General features: G+C 40.8%; 1 protein-coding gene across 11 annotated transcripts in view; it reads right to left on the bottom strand.

Moving 5' to 3' along the window:
* Ptk2 (protein tyrosine kinase 2) overlaps positions 1-17,685 on the bottom strand; it is a 296,868-nt gene that overhangs the window by 164,798 nt on the left and 114,385 nt on the right. For 10 of the 11 annotated variants that reach the window (XM_045143862.1, XM_045143858.1, XM_045143860.1 and 7 more), the window contains 2 exons: positions 12,609-12,835; positions 3,320-3,486 (listed from right to left, as the gene is read on the bottom strand). In XM_045143862.1, the coding sequence (XP_044999797.1) occupies positions 3,320-3,486; positions 12,609-12,835 (394 nt within the window). Of the gene's footprint in view, positions 1-3,319; positions 3,487-12,608; positions 12,836-17,685 lie in introns of those variants that run through there. The other variant, XM_004672034.2, reaches the window with a different exon arrangement.

Raw genomic sequence — 17,685 nt, 5'->3', positions numbered from 1 at the left:
TCTCCCTCTCTTGGCTTACTTACAAATAAATAAACAGCAAAGGCAGTCCAAGTGGGCGAGGAAAGGACACAAGAGCACACTCCACAGGCACACTTGTGGTAACGTGTGGCATGTTCTCTTCCCAAGAAGAAAGCCAGGGCTGGAGTCAGGCAAGTAGGAAGTAAAGGGCAAAGGCAGAGTGGGACATCAGAGGAAGCCTAAGAGAGATGGAGAGCTAATCTACTCACCAGCTACCAACTATGAAAACAGTTCAAGCCACACAAAGAGTTCTCTGAAGCTGAACCACCACCTTCGCTTGCTTATTGGCTGTGTCCATTCAATGACACATGTAACTTTAATGTGAAAGGTAGATGTGGAAGAGTGGGAAGTTACTAGAACATCTGACACTGTAAAGGGCGAGAACAATTACTGAAATTGGAGGAAATTCTGAACAGTCACATTTCCAGGAAACCAAGCAGAGTATTTAGAAGAAATGGAAAAACAAGCTTCTGTGTTAGATAGCTGCCCCATTTCCCTAACACTGCTTTGATGGGCCCCCCCCCCCCGTGTTTACATAGTATATGTGTAGGTGGTGGTAATGGTGGTGTTAAATTATATGCACATTATAATAGTTTGAATGTATTCCCCAAGAGACTCAGATGTTTTATTAAAGCTTGTAACTTCAATCTCCAGCTGCCTAGCTGGAAGAGGTATCACTATGGGTAGATATTGGGGTTCAGCCCTGGGGTATGTTTGGGGACTGATGTAATCTCCAGCCTAAAGGCCTGCTGCTTCTCTTGGCACAGAGCTCTGGGCACTGCCTGGGTTCCTGCTGCTGGCTGCTGCTGTCCATTTGTGCTTGCTCATGGTGCTGGCTGTTTTGGTCGTGGTATGCTTGGATTAATGAACGGGAGCCAGCTTCTTTTGTTATTGAAGGAACTTCACCTTGGATTTATAAGCTGAAATAAACCCTTCTTCCCATAAACTGTGTCTGTTTGGAAGTTCATCCCCGCAACCCTACTACAACACCTGTATAAGCTGACATGGCACCCCATGAGCTCACCTGTGAAGACCAGAGGGTGGAAAAAAATCAGTGTCCTCCTCCATCTGTTTTTCCTTAAGATGGAATCTCTTACTGATTCCAGAGTTTGCTGTTCTTTAAGACCCAGCAAGTCTGCAGTCTCTCCTCCCCACAGAACTGGGGTTATAGATGTGCATAGCCATAAACTCCTGCTTTATGTAGGTTCTGGGGAATGAAACTTGGGCAATCTTAGGGCCTCTAGGCCTTCATTCTTGCACAGGAAGTGCACTGAACCGCTCAGGCATCTTTCCAGCCTGACGACAATGTGTCCTAAGACAAGTTTCATACAACACCAGCAGGGGCAACAACAGTTTCTTTTCCTATATTTCCTGGTCTACAGACTGGGATCTTCAGACTGAAAATCTGCCATCTTTATTTTGTTTCATGGAGCTAATGTGTGTTTAAATCTTGTTTCCTCTATCTAGTTGATCTTTCTTACATCTGACTCTGTCTTAATTAATCTTAATTGAAAACTTGACTGGATTTAGAATCGCCATGAAAACACAACTCTGAGTATGTCTATGAGGGTGTTTCCAGACAGGTTTAACTGAGAAGACCCATCTTGAATGTGAGTGGCACTAACCCATAGGTTAGAATGTCAAGAATGAATAAAAAGAAAAAATTGAGAACATCAGCATTGAGATCTCTGTTTTCTGTGTATACCTTACTGGTCTCCCTGTGTTTGTCCAAAGTCATATGTAAATTTTATATCACAGAGAGAGGAGGTTGTTACTGGAGCATCTAACCTGTAAAGGCTACACCCAGCACAGTCTAAGAAACAGGAGGAAACCCAGAAATCTGTAAGACTATGACCCAACCAATGGCCTATAGCTCCAGAACATACATAAAAATGCCTAGCATGGTAATATGAATTTATTATCTCAGAACTGGGGAGATGGAGACAGTAGAAAGATCCCTGGAGCTCACTGGCCACCCAGTCTAGCCTAACTGGTGAGCTCAAAGGCTAATGAGAGATCCTGTCTCAAAGGAGAGGTAGAAAGCACCCCTGAAGGTCGCACCCCAGGTTGTCCTCTATCCTTCATATGCACTCATACACAGGTGCTCCTGCAGATGCCACAAGTGCACCTGTACACACACAAAAACATGAGCCAACACATTAAAAACCCAAGTATTTTAGATGTATGATTTCTATCAAGCATAATTTACTTTGTAATGAATAAATTTTAGGGAGTAAACCAGGAACAGGATAAGGGGAGGTTTTAATTCACCATGAAAAAATTTTAGTTTCATTAATGTTTGCATACGAGTCATTGTGATCACTTCCCAGTTGTGATGTTGTGTGTGAATATCAAATATGCACCCATTCGGAAAGAATGTAAGAGCCAAAGGAAGGGTAGGACTCCTTATAACATGCTCCGCCCGGAAACAAAATGGCCTGGATATCCATGACCTCACAGTGCCTGACACTACCTATACAAGACCATCATAATAGGAGGAAAAGATCATGACATCAAAAAAAAAAGAGAGAGAGACAGATTGAGAGGAAGAGGGGTATGATGGAGAATGGAGTTTCAAAGGGGAATGTGGGGGAAGGGAGGGCATTACCATGGGATACTGTTTACAATCATGGAAGTTGTTAATAAAAAATAATTAATAAACATACATATGTGTGTGTGTGTGTGTGTGTGTGTGTGTGTGTGTGTGTGTGTATAGCCATTCCTTTTAGATGGAGTTGTGGGTCACTGGGAATAAGCAAGCTAGCTATATAGCTTATAAGGTGATTAGGTAAGGTCTCCTCCTGGGCACATCAAGCCAGCTATGTGAAAGGTCAACAATAAATTAGAGAGTAGGAGTTCTACTTAGAAAGAAAATGGAAACAACACAGTACTGAAGTGAAATGTGACTATCCAAAAACCATGATAACAGAAGAAAATCAGATAGCTTAAGTAATGGAGGACAATTTTTTTTTAAATCTGAGGCAAGCCGGGCACGGTGGCACATGCCTTTAATCCCAGCACTCAGGAAGCAGAGATAGGAGGAGCCTCATGAGATCGAAGCCACCCTGAAAATACATAGTGAGTTCCAGGTGATCCTGGACTAGAGTGAGACAAGCCAAAACAACAACAACAACAAAAATCTGAGGCGATCACTGGTCAGTAATTACTATACAATTGCCTCCACACAATAACTGGGTTACAAGCAGTGTGAAAAGTAATATACAAATTCATACTTGTGTGCATGTTTCTAAGACACAAAGCAAATCAAGCATGATCACACTGTAGTGGGTTTGCAGCTTACTTCCACTCCTCTGGTGGGTGGGCGAGCTCATACTTCTCCCTCACACTGGAGACACCCATGTCCGCGTGCAGCCAGTGCACCTCCTCCGACCGCAGGTGACTGAGGCGGAATCCGTAGCAGGCCACATGCTTTACTTTGTGACTGTCCACTATCTTCTGAATGATACCCTAGAACACACCCCCACAGAAATGACCGTTAAAGACCAAAGAAGAATCTAGTTAATTATCAGAAATCTTTCACAAGAACATTAAGTTAAATAAATTACTTAACTTTTACACAGAAACTTTTGTTTCCCAACTAGTATATTTATGAGCAAGGAAAAGCTTTGGGAAAACAAACAAAAGCATGCTTTTCCCATTCTTTACTAGTAAACTATTAAACAAGTAAATATAAATTTAAGGTATTTCTGGAACCTGACCATTGCATCATCCCCAGGCTGTCAAAGCAAACCAGCCACCCATCAGATTCTACTTTCTAAAGAATGGATCCAAGGCAGGGTAACATTTTCTGAACCAAGATAAAACTTTTCAAGTCCAGGATGCAATATTAACACCCCCCCAAAAAAATAAAAATTACATAATATTAATAAGAACATGTTCCTGGTCATGCTAAAAAAAAAAAAAACCTAAGAAATGCTTTATGAATTAGAGCCTAATGTACTTAGCCTAGTCTATACAGATTAGGACACAACAGTTTAAAAATGCACCAACCACACACACACACACACACACACACACCCTGAGATCAAAGGAAATGGTCACCTCTAAAGAGATGGCCAGGAAAGGCTTCTGGGGGAAGGTAAGCTTTAGAACCACCTCCTCAGCAATTAATTGAAATGACAGCTTAATGTACAAATGTTTAAAGTTCCTGCATTCACCAAGTATGTCTTTATTATGGCCCTATTCTATCAGGACACGCAATAAAGGATGTTCCATTTAAAAAAAAAAAAAAAACCCTAACAACAGCATACGCACAAACATAAGAGTAATGTGTGTGCTGTGCTATGACCAGGCACCTGCAGGTGGCAGGCCTCTCTGAACTACAAGTGGATGAGGCAGTAGTTCACCTGCCTTTCAGATAACTCATTCTTAGGAATAAAGTCCTGTATCAACAAAGGGAAGGGCAGAGAAGCATGTAGGGAGTACACGTGGCATAAATGACCAGGTTACAAGAGTCCTTGGCATACTCATCAAGGCAGGAAGAATGTCTGCAGCCTGCTCACTTCTAAGTAGAACTCAGGTATCAAATGTCTCATCTGCCTCTGAGGCAGGGTCTCACATTAATTCAGGCTGACCTGGAACTCATTTTGTTGTTCAGGCTGGCCTCAAACTCTCAGAGATCTTTCTATATCATCCTTCTCAATGCTGAGATTATAAGCATGAGCCTTTTTGATCCAATGCCTAGAATCCTCACAGCAACTATAAATGACCACAGGCTGTGCAATACATCTGGCCACAGGGGTCCAGTCAGATTCTTTCACAGTCCACGGTGTAGCTCCTCCTTGCCAGCTCTCAAATCCCTCAGCTACAGGGGAAGGGAGCGAGTGCTGCTCTGAAATTCCCACAATGACATATCTGTCTCCCTCTGGGGCTCTGCCAACCAGGCACACAACCATGCCTCATGCGGCACAGGCTGTCAATTCATCAACAGCACTCTCTCACACCATTCACCCTATTTGCAAACCAAGCTCTAGTCATTCCTCTCTGCTCACCCATCTATTCTTCCACACTCAAATGCTGGGTGTAAGGAAGTAGAGGGCACAAATCATTTTTTCTACTAGTAGTGGCCTCCATTAATATGCTGTGGGAAATCAATGATGATCCCATTAAAATGTCGCCATTAAGGAGATTAACTCCTCAAAATTCAGAGTGCCTACAGGGCTCACCTGCAGCAAACCTGACTCAGTGAGAGAGGCTTAGCTCAGCATGGCAAGGACTATTAGGGAAAATCTTTAGCTTATTCACCTTAGCAATTTATGGAGCAGGCAGACGTGAGACTGACCACAGTTGGCCATTCTGCCCCAGAATGACTTCAGTTTGGGTTTGAGTAACAAAGCACCCCATACTGCAGCACCTCCTGAATACAGATGGTTTCGAGTTTTCCCTCTCCAGGAACCATAGAGATTTTACTTCATTTCATTTCTCTGCTTTTCATGATGCTTCCATACTATGTGCCATACTTCTTCTAATCTCAAGTGCTCTTACAAATTTCTCTGCAGAGCAGCGAACATTATAAAAAACACAAGCTAACAAATTCTTGAACACACACGCTCAGTACCTTACATAATCACTATGCTAAGGCTAAATCAACAATAATTTTGAGTTACTTGGTGTAAGAATTACTTAGAAATATTCTGCAATGCTATCCCAATGGACTGCTACCATTTCCAGGTAGCACATCTAAGCACACAGACACAGGACTTCTGGAGGTAGGGTCTCACTCTAGCCCAGGCTGATCTGGAATTCACTATGGAGTCTCTGGGTGGCCTCAAACTCACTGTGATCCTCCTACCTCTGCCTCCCGAGTGCTAGGATTAAAGGCATGTGCCACAATGCCCAGCGAAAGTATGCTTTCTTAAATGCTCATAGTAGATATTTTAGTAAAAGAGTATTTTTAAGGTTAATACAGCATTGAGTGTATACAGTCCTTTTACTATTGATAAGCTGGCTCATTCTTGTTGGGAGGAAGAAAGGTGGACACGGAAAGCATACCACTAGAACAGCCTGTTAAATATTGTCATAAATGGGGTACGCACACCACACTGAAACCAAACAACCTGTAGTGTAACTAACTGCTCACCAACAGAACACTACCAAAACTTCACAAAGACTGTTAGAGACTGTCCGACATCCCATACTAATAATACCAAAAAAAGAACAAAAACAAAAACAAAAAAAAAAACCTTACAGTGGTTGTCAATCTGATGAATTTAAACAAAAGAAAAAAACAAACAGAAAAAAAACTACACAAGACACTTCAGTTATAGTTGATACATCTCTGGTAACTCAGTGAGATGAGGCTGCATACAATTTTGTGTCTTCATGATTTGGTTAGGTTTGGTGTGCTACTTAATTGTTTATATATAAGAATGTCTGCGATAAGTCATGAGACCTCTTCCTTCATGTTCATTCAGTCACAAAGTAAATCTCCTCAGTGCCTACCATATACATTACACTAGGAGCACAATGAAAGGGAAGGTGCAATTCTTACCTATAAAGGGACTGAGGCTAGTAGGAGAAAGACATGATGTAATGAACGCATGCAAACAGTTAACTGTTCTGTGGCAAAGGTTTCACCATCTTCTCATGATTTATTTTCAAGGCTTCTTAGAAGAAGGGCTATCTGAAGCCACCTGTACTGTTAGCACTGCTCATCTTATTACTTCCTCCTAAGAAAGACCAAATACACTCATCTTTACTGACCATCTACAGTGGCCCGTAACCTTGTCTTAGTATGATTCTCCTTTACTCTTCCTGTTTGGAAAATGAAAAGATCTCTTCCTTCCTCTCTGATCATACCCTGTACTCTAGGAGCTTAGTGCCACCAAGTTAGCCAACAACAGATCTTATGCCTGAACGCCTAACACAGGGGTCCACCTACAAGTCCTCCAAAGCAAAAAATGCGCATTGAACTCTTACAGTCCACAGTTGCTGTTTTAGCTCCCCTACTGCTCCTATAACAAACCACCCGAAACTCGAGAGGCATAAAAAACACAAATCTACAGACTGGACCTAGAAGCACAAGTGTGACACAATGAATGCCCCATCTCAATATCACATACGAGAAATTCCTGATAGCCATCTGGAGGAACATGTACATGGGCTCAGACATCTTTAGGGATCACCCTCATGTCTTTGTTGACAATTTCTGTTCCTTGTGATGTGCCCACTCACATTCTCCTTAGCACAATTCTCCCATTACTTTGCTCCAAAGGCTTTCTTTTCTAGCTGTCTCCACAGATGATATGTTCTCTTTAGGAAAAGTCTAAGACCTTCAGAGTCCTTTCTGGCACCCAAATTATTTGTACCCACAAAAGCCAGTGTTCAAGCTCTTGAATGGACACTGACCTGCTCCTCCAGAGAGAACAGTTTTCATTTCTGATTCTAGATAAGTAGGGCAGAAAATACCTCATGCTGCAGGCCTTCAACTGCTCCCAGGAGATCCTCCAGGCAGTGCCTACAGTGATAACTGGGCAGGAGAAACTGCCCATGATTCTTTTCCTCTGGCTACCTGCCATATTTTTAAATAAGAGTATCTTGTTTTAATATTTTATTTTTATTTATTTATTTTAGAGAGGGAATGAAACAGATCAAAAGAGAGAGAATGGGCACACCAGGGCTTCCAGCCACTGCATATGAACTCCAGACGTATGCACCATCTTGTGCATCTAGCTTATGTGGGTCCTGAGGAATTGAACTGAGGTCCTTTAGCTTTGCAGGCAAGTGCCTTAACCTTTAAGCCATCTCTCCAGCCCTTACCTGCCATTCTTAACATGGCTAACTCTACTCAAAGAACTCACTGCTCCCACAAACTCATGTATACCAATTTGCTTGTGTGTTTGAATCAGTCACAGAATGTTACTTTCTACTGCGACTCCTCCCGCTAGGAGTACAACATTAGTACTTAGTATTCTCCCAACCACACATACTTTTTAGCAACTACATGGATTTATCTTATTCAGGCTCTAGTAATTACCAGCCATTCCACAGGGGCTCATGAAGCTAGCTGAACCTAAGAATGTTCTGTATGTTTAGATAAACTTCATACTCAAAAGCATGGAAGTTGTCAATAAAAATAAATAAATTTAAAAAAGAAACTTCATACTCAGATTGTAATTTTAAGGTGCTTTAAGAATGTGGCCCAGTGAGTGAAGTGAGTGTTCTCTCACCAGGCTTCAGAGTTCTAAGAGGTCAGGCTTCAGAGTAAACATAAGGCAAACATCTTGTGTGGCTTCAACCCCACCCCCAAAAGCAGGGAACAGGGCTTTGGGGGATGTAGGGTCTCAAAGCCCATCAAAAGAAGCACTCATTGTGAAGACAGATGTAGCCTTTACAAAATAGATCTCATGATTAATAAAACTTAAAAATGGAAATCATCTTGACCCCTGGGCTACAGAATAGATGTGATTTTCAACAGTTAGCAATCTCACTGTCTACCTCCATTAGCTCTTGGGTAACAAGGTGCCCTGTCAATGAGCAAGTGTATTTTGAAGGGATTCTTTCTCTGAGCAGCAAGTCTTAAGACGGATTTCAGAAATCCACTGAAGCATGCTGCAAACAGAACATGCTGTCACCAGACTCTGTGCCGTCACCCAGGTTCTACTGTTCCATTGGCAGAGCACAGGCAGAGTGGAGTAAGAGTGAGAGTATTTCTTAAGGACCCACAGATTTTCACAATGATAAATGAGCACTGGCATAATCTCAGATCACCTGCTGTGTTAGGGGCTAACACACTAATCTGTCCTTTGAAACTTCTTCTTCCCCGCAACTGACCGTCCAAGATGGTCTCTTCTAATATAAAGTGGTTTGATCTACATTAAAACTTTGCTATAGGGCTGGAGAGATGGCTTAGCAGTTAAGCATTTGCCTGTGAAGCCTAAGGACCCTGGTTCAAGGCGCAATTCCTCAGGACCCATGTGAACCACATGCACACGTCTGGAGTTCGTTTGCAGTTGCTGGAGGCCCTGGCGTACCCTTTTTTTTTCTCTCTGTCTTTGCTCTCAAATAAATAAATTAAAAAACAAAACAAAACTTTGCTATAAAGCACAGCAACCTTCATCAGTTGGCTTAGCACCATTTCTGGGTAGCTTGCTAAAGCATCCATGTTAGCATTCATTGCTTCATGCCCTTTTATATTAATAGATCCCTTTCCTTAAACCTCAGAAGTCAACCTCTACTGTGGTGGCATCCTCACCTCTCTCAGCCTTTGTAGAATCTGTTTGGGCTTGGCTTTATCTTAAGAGAATGTGGTGATTGGTTTAATCTTCTTTCAAGCACACTGGTGATATCGCTTTCTTATTATTCATACATTCACTAGTGGAGTAGCACTTTTTATTTCCTTCCAGAATTATCCTTTGCATTTACAACATGGCACTATTTGGCATAAGAGAATCAGCTTTTGGACTGTCTTGGCTCTCATATTTTCCTCAGAAACTTAATCAGCTGTAACTTAAAAAAGAATGTTTTTAATTTATTTGAGAGGTAGAGGCAGAGAGAGAGAGAGAGAGAGAGAGAGAGAGAGAGAGAGAGGGAGGGAGAGACAGACAGACAGACAGACAGACAGACAGACAGACAGACAGAAAGAGCTTGGGGACAACAGGACCTCCACCCACTGCAAACAAACTCCAAACATATGCACCACCTTGCACATCTGGCTTACATTGGTACTGGGGAATGAAACCTAGGTTCTTAGGCTTCACAGACAAATGCCTTAACCACTAAGCCATCTCTCCAGCCCCCAGATGTAACTTTTCATTGAAAGTGAGAGACATGAAACTCTTTATTTCACTTTTACTCTTACAAACAATTATAAGGTCATTACATTGAATAATTTTAACATTACTGCATCTCAGGAAATAAGGAAAGTAGGAGGAGAAAAGAGCAAATTGTCAGTTGATAAAGCGGGGGGAACATCCACAGGTACCAGTCATTTGCTATCTTGCATGGGTATGGTTGTGGGTCCTCAAAACAACCACAAGAATAACACCAAAGATCACTGATCATATTTGCCATCACAGATGTAATAATGAACAAGTCTGAAATATTCTAATTAATGAAATGTGATACTGCAACCTAAAAGGAATGTATGCCATTGGTAAAGATGACCAACAGATGCTCAATGCAGGGTTTGTACAATCCTGCTTCTCTGCTTTGTGTGAAAGCGTGAGATAGAGTGAGAAGTAGAGGTCAGTATTTGTAGAATGTGCTATAGCAAGGTACTATGATGCAGTACAGCTGGGAAATACTGACTATAAGACCAGACTAGTTAAGAGGCCGGTACCAGTAGGGAAAAGGCAGGAAATAGGATAAAATCATAGTTGCAAGCTGACAAGGAGAAGTACAAAGGAATGTGGCCGTCTGTGTCTGAGGCCATGCCATAGTCTCTTCTGGGCTCACTTCTGCCATGCTCATCGTGTTACCTAAAGTTCTTCCACCAAGCCTATAGTGTGAACTTTCTACATCACTGTCTCTCTGCATACACCTTCAGTCCAGAATTTCATGATTGATGATTCAACTGGCTCACGAGTACAAGTAATTTTCCTGAGCCCACTGAAGAGGCTACTATAATGTTTTCTTGCATCTAGAATCACATGAGGACTGTGTAAGCAGCTTTCCTTCTCCAGGAAGGGAATTCTTCCTTGGGTAGGATTTGGAGAGCTATGTCACTATTATGAAGTATTGCTGCAATGTTTCTGGTAATCAAGTCTAATAATATAGCACAGCCCAGATTAACACTGACTGTTCTGGACTAATCCCAGATTTATATCCAGAGCAGTGTAGGAAGTGGTCCTGACACCTGATCAAAGGTATGAACAAGATAATTACCATCAGTCAACCCAGGTTCCTGAATTAGTTAGGGGTTGAGCACAGCAGCTTGCATCCCTGTTGAGTAATCATGACTATGGTTGGTGCTTAGGGTGGTCACACTGTATGAAACTGGCTATCAGGTAAAAGTGCCTAAGAGACAGTTTTCTACAGCACACCACCAGGAAGCATGAGGCTTCTTCACACAGAGTTGTTGTACATGAATCTGGAGACTCTTTAATAAGATCAGTGCCTTTGTACTGACACATGTTTTCCCATCCTAAATCATTCTCCTTTAGTCATTAATCCACTGAAAAGCTCATCAATATAGCTGTCTTACAGAGGTGACCATATTGTATGTAATTCAAGACTTTGGCCTTTAATCAAGTCTACCAACTCCTTGTTTGCCTAGATTAGTAAAGGCATCTACATTAACTGATTTCATTATATTACTGTAAAAAGAAGAAAAAAAGAACCAAGGTTCCTCCTCAATGGACAACCCTGTTCCCTAAAAGTTATAATTAGAGACAAGAGAGAATCAAGGGGGAAAGTATGCTTTCAACACTTGACCAAAGCAAATGCTTTTAGGAAAACCAGAGCTCCATTTTCTGAAATCTCCACACTACTTGTTCACACCTCACTTTCACACACATTTTCCCCTCTGACTTGCCTGCTCTCCTCCCCAGGTCTTCATCACTAACTAGCTCTTCCTCCCTCCCAAAGCCAAGAACTCTGCAGCATTAGCTCCTCACTTACATGTCGTACTTTAGGGTTCACATCACCCAGCCACTCCCAGAAGAGCACTCTGCAATGGCATGTCTCTCCTCCTACAGACTCTAAGCTAAACAACAAGGACTTTAGACTTTGCTATAGTTGACCCCTGCAAAGGTCCCTGTGTTAAAGGATTGGTCCCCAGGTTCTCATATGCTTGTAAAAGTTAAAGCCAAGAAGGAAGTTCTTATGTACCCGGCATGACCCGAGGGAAATTATGAAACCCCCTCATCTCTCCTCTTTGTCTCTTCACTTTCTGGCTCAGATGAGCAGTCTGCTGTACCAAGGATTTCCTACCATATTAAGTTATCTTGCCTGAGGCCAAAAGCAATAGGATCACACAGTCATGGACTAGAAACTCCAAAACCATGAACCATAATAAATGTTTAAGCTTTATAAGTTAATTACCTAAAGAAACTTCATTAAAGTGACAGAAAGCTGATTAACACAGGTTGTTTACATCCCCACAATCTTACAGGGCTTGTTATATACCATCCATTCAACATACATATGTATAATACATGTTGCTAAAGAAATTATTTAAGCTAGTTATGTAAGCACTCCCAAAATTACACCTCCTAGAAAAAATATTTTATTATTTTACAAATATTAGAGGCTATTTCAATTACACTGGTTACTCTGTACTTTTTAAAGAGTTAAGAAAATTAGGTGGAAACAAAACCAAATAACTGGCATCATAAGATTAAAATATGATTCAGTTACTATTTTCCTAAGAATCTGTATAATCAAAAGTTTGATCAGTAACATATTAAGAATGGCCTCCACCTTGCCAACTGTTAGGCAGCAAACCTAAGTCTACTTTACTGAACCCTAGCCCCTCAAGCATATAATAAATAAATACATACTATTAAGAAAAGGCTAACTCTTTAACATGGAAAGTACCTAATAGGTTAAAAGAGAATTACTCCATCTTTTACTGAACATGACATAAAAACGTAAATATCTAAAGATGTCACATGGGAAGACACACTTACCCTGACATCAGTAGCATCTCCATGCCTGATAATACTGGCCCATGTGGTTGGCTCACTACTGCTTTCAAAATAATGAAAGACCTTCAATACTCGCTCCATTGCACCAGGGGACCGCTCCATGCCGGTACCCAAGTGAGTCTTAGTACTTGAACTTGGTGTATGATTCAAGTTTGGGTCGAGGTATGCAGCTGCCATTCTTTTGCTAGATGCTAGGTATCGGTCATATTCTGTTGAGGGAAAAATGATTTTCAGTGTGCAATATTTGAAATCTAGTAATCACAATATATATTGCTATTTATATTACTGCTACTATCTTCTTGCTTCCCTTTCTGGCATTATCACATGAACAAAGAGCTTGAGGAGAACAGGGACTTACTCCCCAAACAATCAACATGCTTCCACACCCAGGGCAGGACCTAACATAGTAGCATAATACGTATTTGTTAAGCCATTTGTTAAAAGACCAGGAATCCTATTTTAGCTATGTCAAAAAGATGTATTATCTGAATGCAATGCAATTTAATATCTCTTCTTTTTTTTTGTGGTAGATTCTCACTCTGGCCCAGGCTGACCTGGAATTCACTATATAGCCTCAGGGTGGCCTGGAACTCACTGTGATCCTCCTACCTCTGCCTCCTGAGTGCCACCATGTGCGGCTTTAATCTAATTTTTGCAACTGGGAGAAAACTTCACAACAAAACCAAATGTGTTAGTTTGCTGCATTCTTTGAAAATCATCTCCCTACAAGTTCTTTCTATGTGCACGAAGAGCAACATACTAGACACTGCTGATTAAAAACAGGGGCAGAGGTAGGAGGATCACAGTGAGGTCCAGGCCACCCTGAGGCTATATAGTGAATTCCAGGTCAGCCTGGGCTAGAGTGAGATCCTACCTCAAGGAAAAACAAACAAACAAATATACATTATAACCAAAATAAAGTCCTCCTACTAAGTCAAGTAACCACTTAATTAGACATAAGACAAATGAAAACCAAACCAAGAAACATCTACTTTTAAAACATTTATTCATTTGTTTTATGGGTGGGGGAGAGGAGAGGATTGGTGTGCCAGGGCTTGTAACCACCACAATCGAATTCCAGGTGCATGCACCATCTGTGCATAAGAACAAGCTTGTGCATGTGGCTTGCGTGGGTTCTGGGGAGCAAATACCTACTGGTATGTAAGTTGTTTTGGGTTTTTTTTTTTTTTTTTGAGACAAAATCGCAAGTATTCCAGGCTGTCAACAAACTCTTTGAAGGGGCTGACTTTGACCACCTCAGTCTCCTGCCTTCACTTCCTGGGTGCTGAGATTATAGGCATCGGTCACTATACCAACACAACTACCTCTTCCCAAAGTGTGGGGGAGAGCAGCCTTGTCAGACTGAAACTTCCAAGAGAAAGTTTAAAAAAAAAAAAAAATCTAAAAAGATGGCTGCATAGGTACCACGCCAAAGCAGCCTGGGGAGAAAAAGGCAAAAAGAAAAAAAAAAAAAAAACCCAGAAAAATATTCACTATTACTACAAAGTGAGGTGTAAAGGAAATAGAAATGGTAGCAGAGAAGTAGGAGAGATCCAGAGCATCCAGAGCCCACACAGGCCAGCCGAAGTGCCCCAGGCAGGTCCATGAGCAGGACCACTGTGGGAGCAGTGGCACTCGCTAGCCGGCTACCAGGCTCGGCTTCAGCCACAGGAAAAGCCGGGTGAGGGGATTTCCCGCTCACACCAAGCTCTCCGCAAACTCAAGAAATGTGAAGGGAGAATGGCAGAACAATGGAGGACCATATCACAAGGTAGAATAACACGTGGAACAGCGAGAGAACCAGAGCAGCATCAGCAGCTTCCCCTCCCATACCGCCAGTGCCCAGCTCCAGGGAACAGAGCAGCAGTCCAGGGACCCAACCACGCCTACTTGAACCAACAGCAGGATCCAAGCATAACTGAGACCAAGATCATCCCAAAAGGTAACTGGGATTACACCAGGTAAGTACATGCCTAATAAACCTGGTATAAAGGACTGAAACAGAAGTGCTAATTGGACCTTCCATAACAGGATAAATTATATGTTAAATCTGATGGATGGTCAGATTTGCCACTAGTAAATAAGCTGTATTTGGGGCTTGTTATTTGTTGCTTCTTGATTTATAGTGGCTTTGTTTCCTCTTCTATTATACATTAGGGAAGGGTCTCACCTGGTCACAAGCTGACTTGGAACCCAATACAGACCAGAATCTTAACCTCCTTGTTGTCAGGATTAAGGGAGTGAGTAAGGCACCACACACCTTACGGGACAGACAGAGGATATGGTTGTCATAATACCTACTCTTGCATAAATATGCTGTGCTGTTTTTCATTGCAAGTGTATATTGTTTAGTTAAATTGTGGAAACTATCTGTATTTGGTTCCACTCAGCCTATTTGAATATTCTCGAAATAGGCAAACCCAACACCTAGAGTCACTCTTGTAGATACTCTGAGAGTCTTGAGAGCCACACTGAGCACATTAAGCTCCTATCCTGAAGATATACAACATCAGAATGATTGATACATCTAATAATACTCAGCTAACTAGAAAATCCAATCATAAAATAATCCAAGTTGCAAAAATATATATATTATAACAAATAAACACCAAAAATCATGACAATGAAATCTACCAAAAAGCATTAGTGCATCAAAAATGACCTCCAGTGAGAACGAGGTAGAGGAAATGCCAGAGAAAGATTTCAAAAGAATGATTATAAATATGTTCAAACAACTCAAAGACGAAATCAAAGGAGGCAAAGAAGACACAGAACACCAATTTAATGAAATAAAGAAGTCAATAGTAGACATAAATAAGGAAATACAAATATTGAAAAAAAAACCAGTAAGAATTACTAGCAATAAAGAACATAGTTAATGGAATAAAAATTCTGTAGAAAATCTCAACAATAGAATGGATGAAGGAGAGGACATTATATCCAAGCTAGAAGACCAGGTGGCAGATCTAATACAGTCCAACAAACAGAAGGACAAACTAATACAAAAGTATGAGTGGGAATTTCAAGGTATTCGGAACATTACGAAAAGATCAAATAGAATTCAGGGCATAGTAGAAGGAGAAGAATTTCACTCCAAAGGCATAGTAGGCATCCTCAAAAAAATCATAGAAGAAAACTTCCCCCAAATTTGGAAAAAGGTGCCAATGCAGATACAGGAGGCCTTCAGAACACCAGCCAGAAAAAAAAAAAAAAAAAAAAAAACAGAAAAAAACCCTCCTCACCATATTATAATCAAACCACCAAACACACAAACCAATGAAAAAAATATTGAAAGCAGTCAGAGAGAAAACTCAAGTCAACTACAAAGCCAAGCTTATCACCATTACATGAGATTACTCAACACAAACTTTAAAAGCCAGAAGGGTGTGGAGTGATATATTACAAGTCCTGAAAGAAAACAACTGTCAACCAAGGTTACTTTACCCTGAAAAGCTATCCATTCAAATAGACAGAGAAATAAGGACATTCCACGACAAAAGCAAGCTAAAGGAGTATTTGAAGACAAAACCAGCTCTACAGAAAATACTTGAAAGAATCCTCCATGCTAAAGAAAAAGAAAAGCACACATATAAGGAACTGGGAAAAAAACAAACAATACTCAAATACTAGTTAACACAAGAGAGCAAAGGTAAAACCAGAAGAACTACAAAAAAAAAAAAAAAGGCAAACATGATTACCTACATTTCAATATTATCTCTTAATATCAATAGCCTCAATGCCCCAACCAAAAGGCATATAGGTTTGCAGACTGGGTTAAAATGCAGGATACTTCCATTTGTTGCGTCCAAGATACCCACCTTTCTACAAAGGATGGACATTATCTGAGGGTGAAAGGTCGGAAAACGGTGTTTCAAGCAAATGAACCTAGAAAACAAGCAGGGGTTGCTATCCTAGTATCTGACAAGGTAGACTTCAGTCCAACATTAGTTAAGAAAGATAAGGAAGGCCACTTTATATTGATTAAAGGCACCCTCCAACAGGAGGACATTACAATCCTAAACATATATGCACCAAACATGGGAGCCCCCATATTCATCAAACAAACACTATTAGAACTAAGGTCACAGATAACACCAAACACAGTGGTACTGGGTGACTTCAACATCCCACTGTCATCAATTGACAGATCATCCTGGGGGGTGGGGAGAAAACAAGGCATGCATGTGGACTAAATGAGGTCATAGAAAAAAAATGGACCTAAGAGATACATACAGGACATTTCATCTAAATGCTGCAGAATATACATTCTTTTCAGCAGCACATGGAACATTCTCTAAAATAGACCATATATTAGGACACAAAGCAAATCTTAATAAATTCAGGAAAATAATTCCTTGCATTCTATCTGACCACAATGGAAACTACAAATCAATAGCAAGAAAGGCTATAGAGCATACACAAAATCATGGAAATTAAACAACACACTACTAGATGATGAATGGGTCAATGAAGAAAGAAATCAAGAAGGAAGTAAAAAAATTTATAGAGGCAAATGATAATGAGAACACAACATACCAAAATCTCTGGGACACAATTAAGGCATCCTAAGAGGTAAATTTAAAGTTTTAAGGGCCTATATAAAGAAATTAGAAAGGTTGCAAGTAAATGACCCAGTGCTTCACCTTAAAGCCTTGGAAAAAGAAGAACAAGGCAAACCCAAAACCAGTAGACGGGAACAAATAATAAAGATTAGAGCAGAAATTAATGAAATAGAAACTAAAAAAACAATCCAAAGAATCAAGAAGCTAAGAAAGAATCAATAAGCTAAAAAAAGAGATACAAAGGGAAGAGAAAGGAAGGGAGTAGGGTACTTAATAGGCTGGTATTGCATATATGTAAGTAGAAGACTAGATTAATGGGGATGAAAAGGTCCAAAGTGAGGTCAGGGGAAGAGATCGAGTAAAGGAAAGATGGAGGGAGGGCTATTCAAAATCTAAGAGGATGTAAATAACGCATATGGAATCCTACTTTAAAAAAAATTGTTCATTTTTATTTATTTGAGAGTGACAGAGAGAGAGGAAGAGAAAGAGGCAGATAG

Source organism: Jaculus jaculus, chromosome 2 (assembly GCF_020740685.1).
Source record: "Jaculus jaculus isolate mJacJac1 chromosome 2, mJacJac1.mat.Y.cur, whole genome shotgun sequence".
Lineage (NCBI taxonomy): Eukaryota > Metazoa > Chordata > Mammalia > Rodentia > Dipodidae > Jaculus > Jaculus jaculus.
This window is presented reverse-complemented; position numbering and strand designations above follow the sequence as displayed.